Source organism: Monomorium pharaonis, chromosome 5 (assembly GCF_013373865.1).
Source record: "Monomorium pharaonis isolate MP-MQ-018 chromosome 5, ASM1337386v2, whole genome shotgun sequence".
In the NCBI taxonomy this organism is placed as follows: domain Eukaryota; kingdom Metazoa; phylum Arthropoda; class Insecta; order Hymenoptera; family Formicidae; genus Monomorium; species Monomorium pharaonis.
Window position 1 is genome coordinate 4812681 of NC_050471.1, and position 18302 is coordinate 4830982.

Here is an 18302-nt window from a genome sequence, read left to right on the forward strand (position 1 = left end):
TTGGTCCTGACGATGATTTGAGACATGATGGAGGATTTTTGAGTTTTGTTCCCGCTCATTCCCGCTCGACCATCGCGACGACTACCGTTGATTAAGCACCACCGGTTGTTATCGATTGCAAGGAGACAACTGATTGCGAGTGTTTGAAAAATATTGATCGAAGAACGTGAGGAGACGAAACTCAAAAATTTTGACATAAACTGGTATGTGTCTTGTGCCTGATACGCAATCTATCCGCTGACGACGTGCGTGTGTTTTTTTTTTGTCAAATCGTCGCGATTTCGGAGAATTACGGGCGCATAAAACAATTTGTATCGTCATATCTCTGCAACCTAACCTGCACACGTTTTCACACTTACATGTGAAAAATATATTTTACATTTTTTATAAAGCATAGACAGCTTTAATCGACGTGTCTTCATAATAGTAATAATTATTAAGTAGATGTAGCATATTGTGAACTATTTCGTAGTTTTATCGTGTTCATCCATTCATTCGTTTGTCTATGCGTCGATTTGCAAGATTTTTCTAAAACAGCTTAACTAATTTTTTCGTACTTTATTTTCGTTTAATAAATAAGGACTATAACTCTACTTAGGCGAAATAGGAGACAAATTAGTTGACTGTAAAGATGTCAAAAGCCAAGGTCAATGAAATACTTTTCAAAAGTTTTTATTACAATTGTTTTTGCTGCACTGCTTATATCAATTGCAAAGAATTTATTATAATCAAATATTTAATTATAAATATAATAAAATTTATGTTGTTTTTTATGATAATTATTCTAAAGAAGATAGATTTCTGAAAACACTTAATTTTATATATTATCAAAATTTTAGATGATACACCTAAGAATATATGAATATATGGATATGGATGACACAGATGATTCCTTGTTGGATGTCGATCATGAATCATTATTGGATGATTCAGTTGTGCATATTTCACCTCCTACCGTAATAGACGTTATTGATTTAACTAAGGAAACACCAAGATCTTTAACCCAATCTTCAAGATTACATCCAAGAAATGCTGAGGATGTATCTTCTAGTCATAATGTAACCAGTAGTTCAGATCGTCGCCATAGAAGACCCTTATCTCCTATAGTTTTTGGGAGCGCACATAGACAAGATACTCACATGTTTGTATACATCTTACTTACTTACTTTTTAACGGAAAGTGGATTTATTCTACTGTTAAAAATATCTTTTTAGGAAAAACCCCAGAAAGGAGAAAAGAGTGCCTTATGCTACAAGTTCGAATGAAGTTTTTACTCTTGATGATACTGGCGAAGAAGCTAATAAAACCACTTATACAGTTGAATTTAATGATAAAGGACCAGTACCTTTAACATGCCCAATATGCTTTGAGTCGCTGTCTTCTGATAGAAAGCCGCTTACTACTCGTTGTGGACATGTGTTTTGCACAGAATGTCTCCAAACAAATTTTCATACATCTAAAAAATGCCCGACTTGTAAATCAACTATAACGTTAAAATCTTGTACTCGTTTATATTTTTAATAGTTATTAACAAACATAAAAGAGCGCTGTTCTATATTTTTTTACAATATTTTAACTTATGATTTATGTATATAAATTGAAAATAATTGTGAATTTGAAATTATTAATTATATTTTGCCACAGAGAAATGTATTCTTATAATGTTTGTCATTTAAGAACAAATGAATCTTATATACGTTCTATTAATTATATTTATACCTTATTTTGAAACTTATTTCTGGATATAAAATTTGTAATGTTTAGAAAAAACAGCTTCCTCTTATTTGATCATTGAAATTTTAAGCAAATTTCCATTTTCAAAATGACAATTCAACAATAATTATAATAACGTTATAATACATTTATATTACACACACACACACACACACACACGCACATACATACACAGGTAAAAAATTACTAAACTTCTAATTTTTTGTTGAAAAAAAAAATTATTTGACTAGATATATGGCAGGTTAAATTGAAATATAGATATACAATAAATTCTAATAAAATTTTTATTAATCAAAAATATTTTCATATCCATATACACATGCAGAGAGATACAGAGTGTGGGAGAGAGAGAGAGAGAGAGAGATAAATACAAATAATCTTCAATCAAAGAATTTTCAAATATTGAAATTTGAACAGTTATAACTATACATTTTAAAAATAAATAATAGATATGTTATCTACTTCAAGTCACCTATATCATAAAATAATAAATTTAAACAAAATTAGAATTGACATATCTTAATTATCCTGATTAATTTGAATGAAACTCTAATGTATGTTTAGATATCTTATTTACACAGGAGTGATTATATTTATGTATTTAACTGTTTATACTAACATGTAACCTTGAGGTATCCATTAGCTCTATAGAAGAATAACTTGTCATTCTCTGCATGGATGTAGGCAACAAGATAATCCTGTTTAAAATAAAATTTTTTTTGAAACCCATCGAATGTGAATTTCTTCGACATTTCGAAAAAGAAGAAACAAAAATGTATAAACATATGGTGTACAAGATAGTAATATCATTTTTTAGTGGATTGATTATAGGATTTTTATGTAAGTAAAGTTACAAGATTTGCCTCAGTTTCAATTTCTATTGTATCGTAACAAGTTCTGTATTACATGCAAAATCCGTTTACAGTAGGATTACTGTGTGTTAAAAAATTCTTATCTCGTGTTAACCACTTACCTGTTCAGACACATGTGCAATTATCTTCAAATATAAATATTCCAAGTAAGTTATTTTAATTATTTGGTTATTGATACATTTATTAGGTATTTCCTAAGTTATATAATTCTGTTCAGCACGTAAGAATCCTCGATCACTATGAAAATGTTGAGTAAAATCTCTGCAACAAAACAACATTAAATTGTCATTTATAATTCATATAAATTTTTGCTATTTCAATTTCAGTTTAGAAACAGGAAAAATTCATGATTTTAAACATTGAATCGACAGTATGAAGTAATTTTGAAGTAAAAATTAAGAGTACAATAACAAAGGAATAAGATACCAATTTTCACGCGTTCTACCAAGAGGTAAACAAGGCAAGGAATTTGACAAAATCTGTCATAGGGTACAGATCTGCTAAAATAGTTTTCTGTAACCAATATAGAAGAAAAAATGATACAAGATGCCACATTATACATATATAAAAATAATTTAAGATTTGACTTGATTAAAATCAGAATTATTAGATATCAAGAAGACTGCAGATTTTCCGTGTAATAATATATAATATAATATGTAATATAAATGTTTCAAAAATTATACATACACCACATACAGATATATATATATATATATATATATATATATATATATATATATATATATATAAATTAAATTACGAACATAGATATTTTGTGGTTGATCAATTTTTGTTTATGAAATTTCACAATTAAGTTGTGCTATATTTTATTTTTCTCCAAACTAAAATAGATATTTGTTTTAATTTTACTTAAAAGTTCTATTATTGCTGAAAAATATGTTCATGAAAACTTTTCAGTATTTTCAGAAATTTTTTTAAATTGCTTTAAATGAGAAAAAAAAATATATATCTTTTATAGTGCAATGCAAAAAATGGTATTATCCATATAAACATGTACACAACACTTTCGTGTCCAATCAATTTCTCTCAATTGATTATACCAATTAATTTTTCTTAATTGTGAAATTTCATATCATAAACAAAAATTGATCAACCACAAAATATTCATGTTTGTAACTTAATTTGTACTCTGAAAAATATATGTGCGGTGTGTATATTTTTATATCTATATCTTTACTTAATAACAGTAATAATTGGATAAGGAAGAACATAATTTTTACACATAAGCTTGATTTTAAATCTCCACATTTTGCATCTTTATATGTAGTATCAGATTAGATTAGATTACATTAATTATCTGTAAAATCTTTGAACATTATGTACGAAACAAGTGAAACGAATACAATAAACTCTGTAAATAAAATCTTTTGCGGTAAGTACTTATTACGATAATGTTTTCGATGTCTTTCCTAATCTCCGGGCGCGCTAAGAAGTGCGTGGACTCGCTCGAAAATCTACGCTAAATAGCAAACGTAAAGAAATTTGCTGAATAGGCTCCTTAATTCGAAATAAACTGTATCCAGAGCAAGACATTATCGCGACCGGATGGACGGAGTAATCGGAAATTTCGGCGTACTTTTCATTTATCGGTGATAAAAGACGAGTGGCCCGCGCAGAATTATCAGGGATTTGAAGAGATTTCCCCCCCGCAAAGTTAGGTTTTATCGATCGTTATTATCACAAGGAATTTTGGGGGAAAGATAAAAATCTTAGATCATAGATCTTTGTATTTTTTCCTCCGAAGATTTTCAACTTCTAATCCTTCTAAAAAATTAGCAATGATAATTAAAAGAGCTAAAGAGGAGGATTCGAAATTCCGCGCTACTATTGGCATGACGTTATCCGGCAGCGCTCACGACAGCCGGCATTGGCCGGGCGCGTCCAAGGCCGCGCCTACGTCACGTCATGGCGGCATAGCAGACGGACAGGACGGAATACGCGCACAGCCTGCCTGCCTGAGTGCGGGTGGAAGGGTGTTCTCTCGCGCGCCCTGCTGCGATGAGGACGGCGCGGCTCGATTCTGTTGCTCTTCTGCGAGCTGCTGCGGCGAGTGTTGTCAGTGCGTCTCCGCGCCCGCGACGGTGTCACCGCGATTAGACTCCGCTTCGCTTCGCTCTGTTTCGCTCGCTCGCTCGCCTGCCGTTCAGGCATACATCACACACACATCTCGCGCGCGCGCGCGCGCGCGCGGGCGCACACGCGGAATCGCAGGGGAGACAGAGACACACACCGGAGTCGTCTCGTCGTGGTGTCATTGACTCAGGGCGAAGCGTCAAAATCAGCCCGTGCCCATTTTCTGCCACTCCTACCTCCTCCCCGTGCCGCCGCCGAGCGATATTAAAACGGTCCGCGAATAATTTTCGCCGCCCGGCGGTCTCACTCAATCGTCGCTCGCGGAAGACTCCACTGAGGACGCATACACACAACACACACAGGCGACCACGGAGCGGACAGGAGCGTGCATGTATGTATATATGTATGTATGTGCGTGACGTATCGGTGTGCGCTTTGTTTTCTTTCGTCTCCTCTCTTCCACCTTCCACCCACGGTGCCTCCGAAAAATCCGTCGCGCGCTCAGCGAGCGCGATATCGACGAGTGTTTTGTGCGCGCCCGCTCGCGCAAAACGCAAGGAGGACTCGCGATTTGCGACGCAGCGCGACGCACGTCAGTGTGTCACCTTTGTTATTTCTCCTCTCCTTCAATCTTGCGACTCGTTTTTAACAACACCCGATTTCCACCCAAGTTTTCCTCGTGAAGAAAAAAAAAAACCTCATTATCTGCCGCATTTAACCTTGCGCGAAATGTCACTGGGTATATATCGTCAACACGGTCGTGATTGTAATCGAATTTTATCCTTTAATTTACTAAACTGCCGCCCGAATGTTTGCCGAGAAGTTTCGTTTTAATCCAAAAGTTAATTATTCATTCTTAAATACGTGTTAATAGCTTAAATATGGTTGGCAGCATACTGGCAATTGAATATATAAACATACATGTGTGTATGTATGCGTACATATGTGTGTGTATGTGTGTAAAAGTTGCCACTGCAAGTGAATTATAGATATTACATAATTATGTAAAGAATTCTACACTTGGATATTTTGTTATAGCACTTATATATATAGTGTTTTATATATATATGTATATATATTTATATATATGTATAAATTTAAATATAAAATGCTGTTTTATATAGCATATAAAATAACTTTATATATACTATTAATATATCTGTTTATAAATATAACACTTGTATATCTAATTTCAGGATATATACATTTTGATGTTAAAAGCTGAAAGATATAAATGAACATATAATACTGTGACCAGTGTCTCAAGACCCTACCAAATATCAGAATAGCCATGTATCCAAGATACATTTAATTGAATTTTAATTGTGTGATTAATATATTTGGCGAGGGTGGAAAGTAATGCCGGTGCATCAGATCAATGTTAATCCGCCTGATTGGCAACCACCCCTATCAATTGGTCCTTCCAGTAATACAAGTCCCGCCGGTGGAGAAGCTCTATCGGAATGGATACCGCAGGTGAGCATTCTTATATTAAGAATTAATATTTTATTTTATTATCTTAGATTTTTGATGGAACGAGAATGCTTCTTTGATTATATCTTTTCTTTTCACAACTGCAGAGACTTTGTGTCGAGTTTTCCAGAAATATTGATTTTACTTAATCCTAATTTGGAACAATTTTTTTATGCGACTGGAAATAAAAGAATTTTTTGAAAAGAAAATAAAACATAAAAATAATATTTTTTCAGTTAATTTCTGTGGCTGTAAGATAAAAATTCTAATTTGGGATTTAAATAAGAAATGTGTAATGTTGAAAAAATTATAACAAATAACGATCAATATTTTTGTCAAGAAAATTCAAGATAGACTGAAAAATTTGCAGTTTAAATTTAAAGGAGTTAATGAAAAATACTGTACAAACATTATACTGAAAAAATAAAACGAATCAATTAACAAATTACAGAAGCAATACTAAAAATAGTAAAGATAATAAAATGTAGTTTATTAAAATGGAACATCTTACTCTTAAACATTGTAATTTTATGTCACCTTGGTAATTATTAATGTATAATGTATCCACGATAACATGTTATCTGAAAAATACTTGAACATAGACAAATTATATAGAAAGATAAATATACTCTGATAATGATCTCTTCCTGTTATGACTCATGGAAACATGCTTATTTCAGAATTTTGCTTACGGGACAGTAGTTACTATTATACCAGATGATTGCCACTCATCTGTGAGTACGTTATCCTCGACCAACCATGATATTTGCAGGTAAAATGAACTTAGTAATGTCACGTATGTATCGTCATCATATATAATGTACATTGTATATTTGTAATACATAATTATAAATACCCTGTACAATCGTTATTTTTTAAATTAAAGTTTTACATAATTTTTTTAACAGGATCTGCCACTGCGAGGGTGAGGAAGGCGCCCCTTTATTAGCGCCTTGCTACTGCAGCGGCAGTTTGCGTTACGTGCATCAAGCTTGCCTTCAGCAATGGATAAAAGCCTCGGACACGCGCGCCTGCGAATTATGCAAGTTTACATTCATCATGCACGCCAAGACAAAACCGTTTTGCGAGGTAGGCGCAAATTGCGAATTTCCACAGGGAAATTTCTTCCACGAATAAAAATTTCTATTTCCGAGAATCCTGTACTATAGTTATATCAAAGTATAGTATGAGACATAATATTTTCGCAGTGGGAGAAGCTCGAGATGTCCGCGCTGGAGGTGCGGAAATTATGGTGCGCAGTCGCTTTTCACGCCGTGGCCGCGCTCTGCGTGGCATGGTCTTTATACGTGCTCGTGGAACGTTCCGTGGAGGAGGCCCGACGCGGATTCGTCGACTGGTCTTTCTGGACCAAGCTGATAGTCGTCGTGATCGGTTCTACCGGCGGATTAGTTTTTATGTATATTCAATGCAAAGCGTACATTACATTGTGCAGAAAGTGGCGAGCATTTAATAGGTAGGCGCGTCCGCTTAAATTTTTTCATTCTTCTTACGTCACTTTTGTAAGCAAAAGAATACGGTATTTTCCTTTGTATTTTCCGTGTAATCAATCAAAGATATTTTTCGATTGCGCCTGTTTAAAAAACTGCGCTTTTTTTCTATTACGGGAATTTTATGCGTGTGAGTATGGCACTTAACGATATAGACAATATTGAAGTCATGAAAGCTTTTGTAAAGTAATAATAGATATCTACAAGTCTAAATCCATTTCAGGTTAAACTTTAAATTTATATATGTGTGCGTGCGTGCGTGCGTGCGTGCGTGTGTGTGTGTGTGTGGTATAAGTGTGGTATGATCTAATTATTACGTGATATTTTTACGTCATTTAAATCATTCACATGCAACATAAAATAGCAGCAGCATATCGCGTTTAACTAATGATATTTCTATTCTCTTAATAGAATAGAATAAAATGTTCCAACAGAAGGGTAATATCATTGGTTAAACGTAATACGCTGCTACCGTTTTATATTCCACGTGAACGATAGGATCTAAATGTTGCGTAACGCCTATAATTGGTTACGCGGTATGCGTTGCACGGAAAATACCCTGGAACCGTACCCTGAAAACTTGTTTAAATATTTGAAATGATTGCATTTTTTTTTTGTTTTTTTTTTTATGCTGGTACTATTTGTTTGACAAGAGCAGTGAAGTTGGACGTATTCAACTTTGTCGCAATGATTATTAGACACTGCTATTTTAAAATTGTAGACACTAGCGAATAAAAAATAAATGTTTCATCAGCGAAGTCGCTGATGAATTAAGACGCTTATTCAAAAACGAATAAAAATCGCTTCGTGTAAATAATATGCTTAAGCATAAAATGTTTAAAGTAATATCTGAAATATTGATTTCGTGTTTGTTTCTCGAACGTTTTAAAATAATATTCTATAAATATTTAAAAAAGATTATTTAATACTTTTTTTCAAACTAAATGTTTTACGAACATTTTACCTTGAAATCGTAGTCAAAGTTTGTTTTGATGTTGTATACAACATAAGAGGCCTGTTCTTCGTCGCTGCACTGCTGCACTGGTGCAATAAGTTAGAATGAGACAAATATATTTTTTCTCATTCTAACTTATTGCACCAGTACAGCAGTACAGCTACCAAGAACAAACCTAAGATGTGACATTCGAAAGTGTTGAATGTCACATCTTAGGTTTGTTTAATGACATTCACATGTCATTAAACATAATAACGATGTTACGCTTATTGGGAGAATATACTCTTCCCTTGAACTAATCCTATCTGCCTTTCAGGGTGATATTTATTCAAAATGCTCCCGAGAAAGTGGTGCTTCCTCCCTCACCTACGGACTCTCTAAGAGAAGTTACCCTACCCCTGAAGGACCCAACTGCCTCGATGGCCGAGCTCAACCGCACCCTGTTACCCCGCACCATAGATCCTCCATGTGCCTCGCAAATGGCGAAGCCCGACGCTGCCGCGCCACCGCAGAGGCACGATGCTCAACTGAAACTTTACGTATTCGACAAATTGTCCTCGTCGGAGGACAATCTATAATACTACGGAGAGAGAGAAAGACGGGAAACGAATGGCCGTCAAAGATGTTGCGCGCGTCTGGTGATTAGCTAAATTTCTCGATTGCATGAGATGAAGAAGCGCGTTCCCGGAAGACGAAACCGGATGATTTTTAGACTATACGATTTCGTAACTCGGAGCGACATAATCCCTGCCGAAATCGTCAAATATCCGCCCTTATGCAGCACCTTTTTTTTTCCTCCCCAAAACTTAGTACTTCAGTGCTTACAGTGTTGACAAGTGAGATAGAGACGGAAGCGTACAGCCCGAGAATGCTGACGCTTTCTTATGTACATAATTAATTGTATCTGTGATGTTATTAAATAAACTTTACCATATTTAAACGACCTTTTCAGCCTTTTGTGATGGGAATTTAAATTAAGTTTTTTTAACGAGTATATATTATTTCTTTTTCTTCTTGACTTTGTAACTTGGACTTGTTTCAACTTAAAAAATCAATGATTATGCTGCTTGAGATGTTTTATATTTTTTTTTTTACAGTAGAAAGACGTGCGGTGATGATTCGCGCGCGCTTGTCGGCGACGGCAGCGCCACTGGATCGAGTCGCGGCGACTACGACGACGTCGGCGAGGATTCCAACACTGCTCGATGCTGCCGTATCGATCGGTTGATCAGTGTCGCGCGTGTAGCCGAAACGTTTGGTTGTACCGGTCGTCTCGCGGTCGTGTCATCGGCGGGGCAGGCGGTCCGAGTGGAGCGCGCGATTCGCGTACAAGCGAGAAAGCGCGAGAGGGAGAGAAAGAGAGGGATACGCGTATCCCGCGCGAAGCGGTGAGGTCGATCCACGCGGTGCGAAGCAGGCAGAGTGTGCGTGTGTGTGTGTGTCGAACGACGACGAGTGTCCCGCACGCGGAAACCGCGCGTTCCCGGTCTCCGCTAGTGGCAGCGCTGCCGCTATGTAGCGCCGGGCGGTCTGTAAATGAAGCGGCGGCGTATACCGCGCTCGCGTGCCGAGGGGAGGGTACCGTCCGCCGTAACCGCGGCAGCCGCGGCTGCGGCGGCGGCGGCGGCGGCGGTAACGACGACTACGGAGGAGGCGACGGAGGCAGCGGGGGTGATAGGAATGGCGCGCAAATGTTGCGTGCGTAGCTGCAAGGCGGACGTGCGGGAGGCTCGCGCTAAAGGACTACCGCTGCACAAGTTCCCCAAGGACGCCGCGCTGAGGGACAGGTGGTTGGCCAGCGGCGGCTTCGACGAGTGTTTCAAGCCGACGCCAGGCCAGGTCGTCTGCCATAGGCATTTCAAACGCGCCGACTACGAGCCCACGCGGGGCGGCTCGCACAAGCTCCTGCTCAAGCGGGGCAGCGTGCCCACCGTCTTCGCGAACTATGACGATCATCCTGGTACGTGGTCGCGGGAAACGAGATTACCGGGCCCCGAGCATTGAGAGGCGGACGTCCGTCCGCCTGGTGCCGCGAGAGCGAAATGCACGTCGGGCGTAAAACGCAACGTAGTTGCGTCTCGCGCATCCGTTTCGTGTCTCTCTCGCGCGCGCACACACTCTCCTCCCTCCCTCCCTTCCCTTCCCTTCTCTTCTCTTCTCTTCTCTTCTCTTCTCTTCCTTCGCCTCGCCTTGCCTCGCCTTCCACACCAGCGTGTCCTCCTCCCTTCTCCTCTCTTTTCCTCCTCTTCTCTCCTCCCCTCCCCTCCTCATCGCGTGTCGATGCGTCGTGTTCGATGCGTATAGGAGCGCCAGGCTTCGAGCTCGCCGAGGAACGTGTTACGTCGCGCCGGCGTTATGCCGGTGTGGAGCTCCACGAGCTCCCGTTTTTTCTCGCGACTACATGCCGGGAGTTTTTCGACGGTGTCATTGTTGCTCGACACCGACCGCCAACGCTGACGGACGCTCGCGAGAGAGAACGAGATTGAGTGTTTCGCGACGTTCGAAAGTTCGCCGGCGGTGACTCGTCAAGCCGGCACTTGGCTGCGTGGCGAGGCACTTTGCTTTGATCTCTGTGTTACCGGGGAAAAAAAAAACATGAAATCAGTAAACGTGTATACATCCACTTTAGGAGGCTTACGTATGTGCTAATTTTACCATTGAAAGTCAAAATAGAAATGTCAAAGAGAATGTATTTTTATCGAGACAAGTTGTATTTAGTTGCTATTTTAATGTAGATCGACAAGTGTTCAAATGAATGACAGTCACTTCGAGATGCTGGTTGTGTTACAATAAATTAAAAGCATATTTTGTTAAATACGAACAAATACTCGTTTGTTAAATATTCGTTTATTTTCTACAATTGAAAAATTGCTTAATTTTGTATGCCATGTGTTATGTTAAAGATTATATAACCTATACTTTTACTTTTGTGTCCTTTTATTTCAATTAAGTAAACTATATATTGACTCAATTCAATTAAAATGCCTTTACTAAAGTGCTTTATGAAGTATGCACGCTTGCTGATGATAAATGTGTTTATTTTTATTTTTTTGTTTCTTAAAATCTTATATGTGTTTTTTAAGTAAATATATAAATATTGAATTTTATGCTTTTACTGTTAACATATAAATTTGATTGTGTACAAGTATATAAAAAAGAACTGCATGACACATTTATAATAGATTCTTTGACAAACTTGGAATTAATCTTTCCTAAGCAAACGTGTGTATTAAAAAAAAAAAAGAATTTTTTAAAAATTTGAAATTTTCTAAAGAATACAATTTTCTGATTTATCTGAAATTTAATTCTCAAAAAGCAAATTTCTTAATCTATAAGCATTCACTAGGCATTAAAAAATTGATCTAGGTGCAAATTATAAATTTATTAATTAAATATATCACATAACAGACTTATTCATATTTTTAAAAGTATGAATTTTATTGATAATATTTGAAAATTATTATTTAATTTTTTAAACGTCAATTTATAATTACTTATAAAGTGAAATAAAAAACATGTTTTAAAAGTTGTACGAGTATTTATAGGTTAAATTAAACATTGATTTCGATACTTAAAAAAAATTTTTTAATTTATCAAAGAAATTAATATTAAAAAGAAATACTTGATTTTTCAAGATATGCATTCTTATCAATTTATGTTCAAATTCAGTTATTCTTATGAAAATATAAACTTTTTCTAGAAAGAATACAACTTCTTAAAATAAATTTATTAATTTTTACTTTATTTTAAGCCAAGATAAATTTATTACATTTCATTCTATCTTAGTTTATATTTCTTTCTACTCATGCATAGAGTGTAGATAAAAATTCTACTTGAATATTGTATCTATATGGTTTTATAGCATTCAGAATGGGTAAACATAATTGCCATTTTATTCTTCTGCCTTTTCAGATCCTGTTATTATGTCAGTGAAGTCTTCTACATCTTATGCTCAAGAAGATTTGGACCTGATCAATTCAGAAATACTGAATTTAGAACACTCCACCTCGCCATTGTTATCTGAAGCGAGAACACCCAAGTCTGACAGTTGTGGTGAAATATGCCACTCCAGACCCGAATCCTCGGCAGACTCCTTAAACCTCCCTGATAACTCGGAGGTAGCGGATAATGAATACAAAAGTGTGATAAATCCGAAAGAAGAGGGCAAGATATCTATGAAGGACAAATTAATCGAAAACTCGGATAATAAAGTGAACACAGTAGCGATGCAACTTGGTATCGTCGAACCAGCTGAAGCTGATGCGATGAAGTGTGACGTCAAAGATTTAATAGTGAAGGAAGAATTAAAATTGACCGAGAACAAAGAATTCGACAAATCGGAAGAGTTAAAACCAAAGGTTCTGAATCGTGGCGGTTTGAAATTCTATCCTGGTGCCAAGTTGGAAGCGAAAGACTTTAGTGAGAAGTGGCAAGTATATCGTCGAATCTAGTTTCAATAAGAAAAATATGTCAGAGAAAAACAAGTTATTGTGCGATACAAAAAGTGCTTCCAGTCTTACAAGATGGGGATTTAAAAAGTAGAGATGTGTGAATCAAGGTTTTCTGACACCAAATTTTCACATTTTATTTCTTTGTTTGAATCCGAACAGAACCAATAAAATTTTATTCAAATCCAATTGAATCGAATTGTTGAAGCAACTTTTAATTAACATCATTATCGTTAGATTGAATTTATACATATAGGTAATTTTAATAATTTTAAGAAAAATAATATTAATTATGATCCAGTTATTCTAACTTCTGATAAACTTACCCTATCAGATAAAAAGTGTTTATCTCTATATTTCTAAATAAATAAAGGTGGATAATAGATACTTGTCAGATAAAACTTCCCAATAAACTGGAACAATCACCTCTACAGATTCAAAACCAAATCGAATAAATCGCACATCTCTAAAGTGTTGCATTATCAAAAATTTGGACAAAATAAATACATATTGATTAATATTATAATAATATTAATACAGGTATTCTGCAAAAGTGGTAGAAGCAGATTGGGATGAGAGGGAAGTTTTGATACACTTTGACAAGTGGAATTCGCGATTTGACGAATGGATACCAATGGACAGCTCTAGGCTTCGTGTATTGCAAACTCCACAGAAGTAAGTTGGTGCTCTAATTTAATCATTGAAAGTGTCATAACGTGTCGATAACTCATGTGGACTCATATTTAAATTCTACATTTTTCTAAAGACTTAAAGATCTTAAGCCATATTGTTTTTTCTTTTTCCTTAAAGCGAACAAGCTTGGATTCCGCTATCTCCGTAAGTGAAAACTCGACGAATGTAGTTTTAGAACTTTATATTAGCGATAGTAGTTTATTGTTTCTACATGTCCATTTATGTGCTGCGATTAACAAAAGTTAAACACAAAAACTCCTGTCCTGATTACATAGATTCAAGAGTTGTCAAGTTGGAGAACTTTCTCCCAAAACTGCATTTAAAAATTCTCTCAATTTTACCTGGAATTTGGAATAAAAATTTCTAGAAATTATGGGAATAATTATCAGGGAATTCTTTTATAAAATTTGAGTAAACACTTTGTACCTTAATTTGGGAGAAAATATTCCAACTTGGCAAACTTTACATAGATTTTGCAAGGATGATAGCAAACATCAATTCATTGTTCAAACATTTTGAACAACAAAATACACAAATAAAAATGTTTACTTTTCATTATGTACATAAACTTTGATTCCCTTACTTTATACAAGCAAAAATAATATAATTATATTGTGGATAATATGGGTTAATATAAAAAGCTTTCTAATTTTTTTTACATTATTGAATACATGTGATATTAATTACACATTGCATTCGTGTCTCACTTGTTGCTTGACACTGTTGCTTGACACGAATGAGCATGTATAATTGCTGTTGCATTTTGTTACTTTTATTCATTTATATATTGTGCTATCATAATAATAAATTATAATATTATTTTATATTATAATTTATATATATATATAATTATTTATTAAAAAATTTTTGGGCCTGTTTGTTTTCGGATCCATACGAAAATCTAACCAATACTCACACAATTGAGCTGACCATCATAGATCTAGGAAATTATAGAATCCCGAAGTTTTCCTCGAAGAGAGGGAGGAAAAAAATGAAAAACCCCAACGACTCGAGATTCGTATTTTTTCCTTCCTGTCCCCCTCTCCAACCTTCACTTTAGTTTTGCCTCGTTTCGTTGAACATTGAATTTTTTGCTCGCTCGCATTCTCTCCGTTCCGCGTGTATAATGCCAGGATTTCGCACCCGCAGGGAAGCGAAGATTCGGGAATTTACTGTGGGTGAGCGGATACTCGCTACGTGGGCGGATGGCAAAAAATATCCAGCCAAAGTGAGCGCTGTCCTGACAAATGGTAAGCTATCTAACCTAACCTAACCCTCTTAACTACGAACGGAAAAGGCTAGAATGCGTTCCCATAGATTTGACGTTTGGTTTCTCTCTGAGACGAGACCGTTGGACATAACGTTTTTTCTGCCCCGTTGCTAGCACAGAAGAGGTCCTAAGTGAAATTTTTTTTCGCAGACAGGTATAACGTGCTGTTTGATGATGGATACGCAAAGATCGTCAAATCGTCAAAAATGACCAAAATCACCCCAAATCTAACCAAGGTACGAATCCTCAGGTTGAGGTTATGTTGTTGTTTCCAAGTCACTCAAAGAAATTTCAATTGAACCAAATGGTAGAGTCAAATGGTGCTTTTGTATTAGATTTAGTGTCATCTTGTATTATATTTTAATTATTCCTTCAATAAGCCATGAAAATGCAAAAACTAATTCTGTGACAGAAACTTGGAAAGTGTTACATATGAAATTTTTTAATTGAAATTCTTGTATGCACTGTGTAGAAAATTTACGTTACGTAACGTTGTACTGACAGTATTTGTAAATTAATTCTTTATTTTACATGAACAGCAATTAAATGAAGTAGACGGGTATATTGGTAGCAAACAAGAAAGAAGAGACAAGAAACGGAAGCACAGAGTTACAGACCTGTTTAACTCGAGAAGACGCACGAAACAAGACGCTGACAAAACACCAAAGAAGGAGGAGGAAACTGTCATCAAAGAGAGTGGAGAAGGCTTTACAGAGAACAAGATTGAGATGGACGGTACACAATACGATCCCTGTTATGATCCAGGAACAGATTTGTTGAAAGGTTTTGAATCTCCTGCAAAGATCAAATCTTATTCGAAGAAAAGCAAGAAGGAAGTGCCCAAGAATGTAGATTCTGTAGATTCTGAAGAAAATTATGGTCCCGAATGGATCAATGGACAACCACAAGGAGAGGAAGTTTTTATTGTAGATGGTAATGATGGTGAGTTACTGTGCTATTCCAATAAAAATATTTTTGTGTTTTATAAACATGTCACAAAGTTTACCTATAATGTACTTTCTGCTTTGTTTCTTGCTTATTGTCTTTTTGCCTTTTTGTGCACTGTTTTATCAAAATTGACGAGATATAAATTAATTAACTCTAGGAGAGATAGTATTGATAAAATATTGCAGAAAGAAGCAAAAATTAAGAAACAGGGAAGAACGCATTGTAGATCAATTTTGATATTTTAATGTAACATGGAAATTTATATTTTAGGACCACGTCGATCTATAATAGTACAAGACAAAAGATTACCTCCTGATTGGCAAAAACACTTTACGCAAAGAAAAGCTGGCACGTCTGCTGGAAAATGGGACGTCTTGTTCATACAGTAAGACAAAGAATACATTTTTATTTGCAATGATTGTTAAACAGGAGACTCTTTGTCATATATATTTTTCTTAAAAGCACGCAAACTGGGAAGAAGTTTAGATCCAGAAATGACATCAGGGTGTTTATGGAGAATCAAGGACAATACGACTTTGACCCGGAAAGATTCGACTTCTGTATACATCGAAACAGAAAGCGAAACTCCATGCATCGCGCGAAACAGGAAGTTACGCCAGAAGTTACAAAGAAAATTAAGACTTTATTACCTAAAACGAAAACTTGCACACCTGACAGTACATTACTTACCACGGTAACAAACGGTATCGATACAACACCTGTCGCCTCGACGCCTACTACATCTACTACGGATGGAGGTAAGATTTTTATAATGCGCAATGTTTTTTAATCCGCATCTCATTTTAATCTTTGCAATGTGTCTTTTACATTCCACTAATTCACCAGAGATGATCTATTGTAAGTATTCGTAGATATTGTATTTTGACAAAATTAAATAGATTTTAAGCAAAGGAATTGTTTCCCTAAAAATAAATTGATTTTTATTCTTGATATTTATTTTTGAAATTAAGATTATATGTAATAATTTTTTAAATTATTATAATACATATATTGATATAATTATATAATACATGTACATACATATTATACAATACAGATTACACGTATAATAATTAATTAATTCTTTCTAGCTGTCTTTATCGGACTTCGAGGTAGCCTTCGTGTGGAAATGGAGGACAGTGCTTATAAATGTCCTAAGGAAGGATGTAACAAAAATTTTCGAAAAGAAAACTTGCTACAGATGCATATCAAGCATTATCATCCAGAATATTCCAAGTTTCTGGGCTCTACTCCAAAAGTTGAAGACTTAGCTTATGCAAGAACGATCGGTGAATCCATAGAGGATATAATCCCTAAAAAGTCGACGACATTCTTAGAGAAACTAAATAAATCTGCAAAAAAGAAGTCCCTTCCTGAAAAATCGCCGTCTACTTTATTACAATCAACGTTGAACACTGTGCAACCGACATCTCCGTCAATACCTGGTCCGACGATGCCAGAAGAGGAGGAAATGCATCAGTTGGAAAAGTGTAATGACTCGCAGAAGGAGGATATAAAAATTGAAACAATGTCACCGATGTCTAGTCACAGTATGGAAATTGACGATGATATTGAAAAGAAAAGGGAAAACGTCTGTGCACTGTCTCCTGGTACATTATTTGATATGAAAGCGAAGGAGGAAAAGATGCAAGGTGGCATTAAAACGCTGTTGCCTGTAAGACCGGTCGCAACGTCGGAGACACAAAAAGCCGATAAGACAAAATCTTTGGATGAAATTACGCACAGTGAACGTGTAAGAAATCAGAAAAGAAGGCAACTCGCGGAACATAACGCGGATCTGCCAACTAAAGCAAAGAAACGACATGGTAAATTTTTTTTTATTTTATCCTAAAACAAGTTTTACATCATTAATTTATGAAAACAGTAATACACACAATACTAAATATTCCTTTGGATAGGTATGTCAGATCTTACCGATAATTTCGGTGATCTAGATGACAGTGCTATGGACGTCGAAGGACCTACGGCACTTATGTATAGATATAGTCGTAGAAAATCCGACTCCAAGAGCGACGAAAATAGCCAAAATAGTAAGTGCGAGCGTCTTGCCGTACGTCTTACGAAAGGCGATTGTTTTATTTTAAATACGCTTTTTTTTCTAATTTAATGCAATTATGGATACAGTCAATTTGACGCTATAAATGCTTTGAAGCATTTGATTGATCAGAACCAAAAATTTTACGACTTGATCAAAGAATGTTCAAAGCATTTGTAACATAAATTCGACTGCACCCTTTAAATGCAATGAGATTCTTTAAAATTTGTTATGTAAGATTTACTATT

General features: G+C 35.8%; 3 protein-coding genes and 1 long non-coding RNA gene across 10 annotated transcripts; 3 read left to right on the forward strand and 1 right to left on the reverse strand.

Moving 5' to 3' along the window:
* The first annotated feature begins 44 nt into the window (after window positions 1–44).
* Window positions 45–2463, forward strand: LOC105830398 (E3 ubiquitin-protein ligase RNF4). 2 transcript variants are annotated; one of them, XM_012669695.3, is made up of 3 exons: window positions 45–203; window positions 840–1141; window positions 1215–2460. In XM_012669695.3, exons 2-3 carry the CDS (start codon window positions 840–842, stop codon window positions 1519–1521), a joined length of 609 nt encoding a protein of 202 aa, XP_012525149.1. In that variant the 5' UTR covers window positions 45–203; the 3' UTR covers window positions 1522–2460. The 2 variants fall into 2 exon arrangements, with proteins under 2 accessions (XP_012525149.1, XP_036142647.1); XM_036286754.1 differs by lacking the exon at window positions 45–203 and adding an exon at window positions 294–646 and having other exon boundaries at window positions 1215–2463.
* LOC114254586 lies at window positions 2124–14923 on the reverse strand. Of its 3 annotated transcripts, none has more exons than XR_004963224.1 (2): window positions 14697–14923; window positions 2124–2867 (listed from the first exon to the last, which is right to left on the reverse strand). It is a non-coding gene; the product is annotated as an uncharacterized LOC114254586 (long non-coding RNA). The 3 variants fall into 3 exon arrangements; XR_004963222.1 differs by lacking the exon at window positions 14697–14923 and adding an exon at window positions 4207–4331; XR_004963223.1 differs by lacking the exon at window positions 14697–14923 and adding an exon at window positions 4011–4199.
* On the forward strand, window positions 4575–9574 carry LOC105829172 (E3 ubiquitin-protein ligase MARCHF8). Its single transcript, XM_012667842.3, has 6 exons — window positions 4575–5094; window positions 5900–6179; window positions 6857–6948; window positions 7085–7265; window positions 7385–7650; window positions 8956–9574. The coding sequence occupies exons 2-6, from the start codon at window positions 6063–6065 to the stop codon at window positions 9215–9217; spliced, it is 918 nt and encodes a 305-aa protein (XP_012523296.1). The 5' UTR covers window positions 4575–5094; window positions 5900–6062; the 3' UTR covers window positions 9218–9574.
* On the forward strand, window positions 9714–18049 carry LOC105829284 (PHD finger protein 20; the record flags this gene model as incomplete). Of its 4 annotated transcripts, none has more annotated exon segments than XM_036286750.1 (12): window positions 9714–10599; window positions 12552–13068; window positions 13628–13762; window positions 13898–13924; window positions 14930–15030; window positions 15201–15286; window positions 15590–15992; window positions 16269–16383; window positions 16461–16756; window positions 16845–16856; window positions 17090–17824; window positions 17918–18049. In XM_036286750.1, coding segments are annotated over 12 exon segments (2983 nt in total), but the record flags the coding sequence as incomplete, so codon positions are not given.
* Between the last annotated feature and the right edge of the window lie 253 nt (window positions 18050–18302).

Bases quoted from the DNA above. Each gene is read 5' to 3' on its own strand.
- LOC105830398 (XM_036286754.1), top strand. The intron at 1,142-1,214 runs GTTTGTATACAT...ATATCTTTTTAG, and splicing joins CATAGACAAGATACTCACAT to GAAAAACCCCAGAAAGGAGA.
- LOC105829172 (XM_012667842.3), top strand. From the start codon at position 6,063: ATGCCGGTGCATCAGATCAATGTTAATCCGCCTGATTGGCAACCACCC. The intron at 6,180-6,856 runs GTGAGCATTCTT...TGCTTATTTCAG, and splicing joins TATCGGAATGGATACCGCAG to AATTTTGCTTACGGGACAGT. The intron at 7,651-8,955 runs GTAGGCGCGTCC...TCTGCCTTTCAG, and splicing joins AAGTGGCGAGCATTTAATAG to GGTGATATTTATTCAAAATG.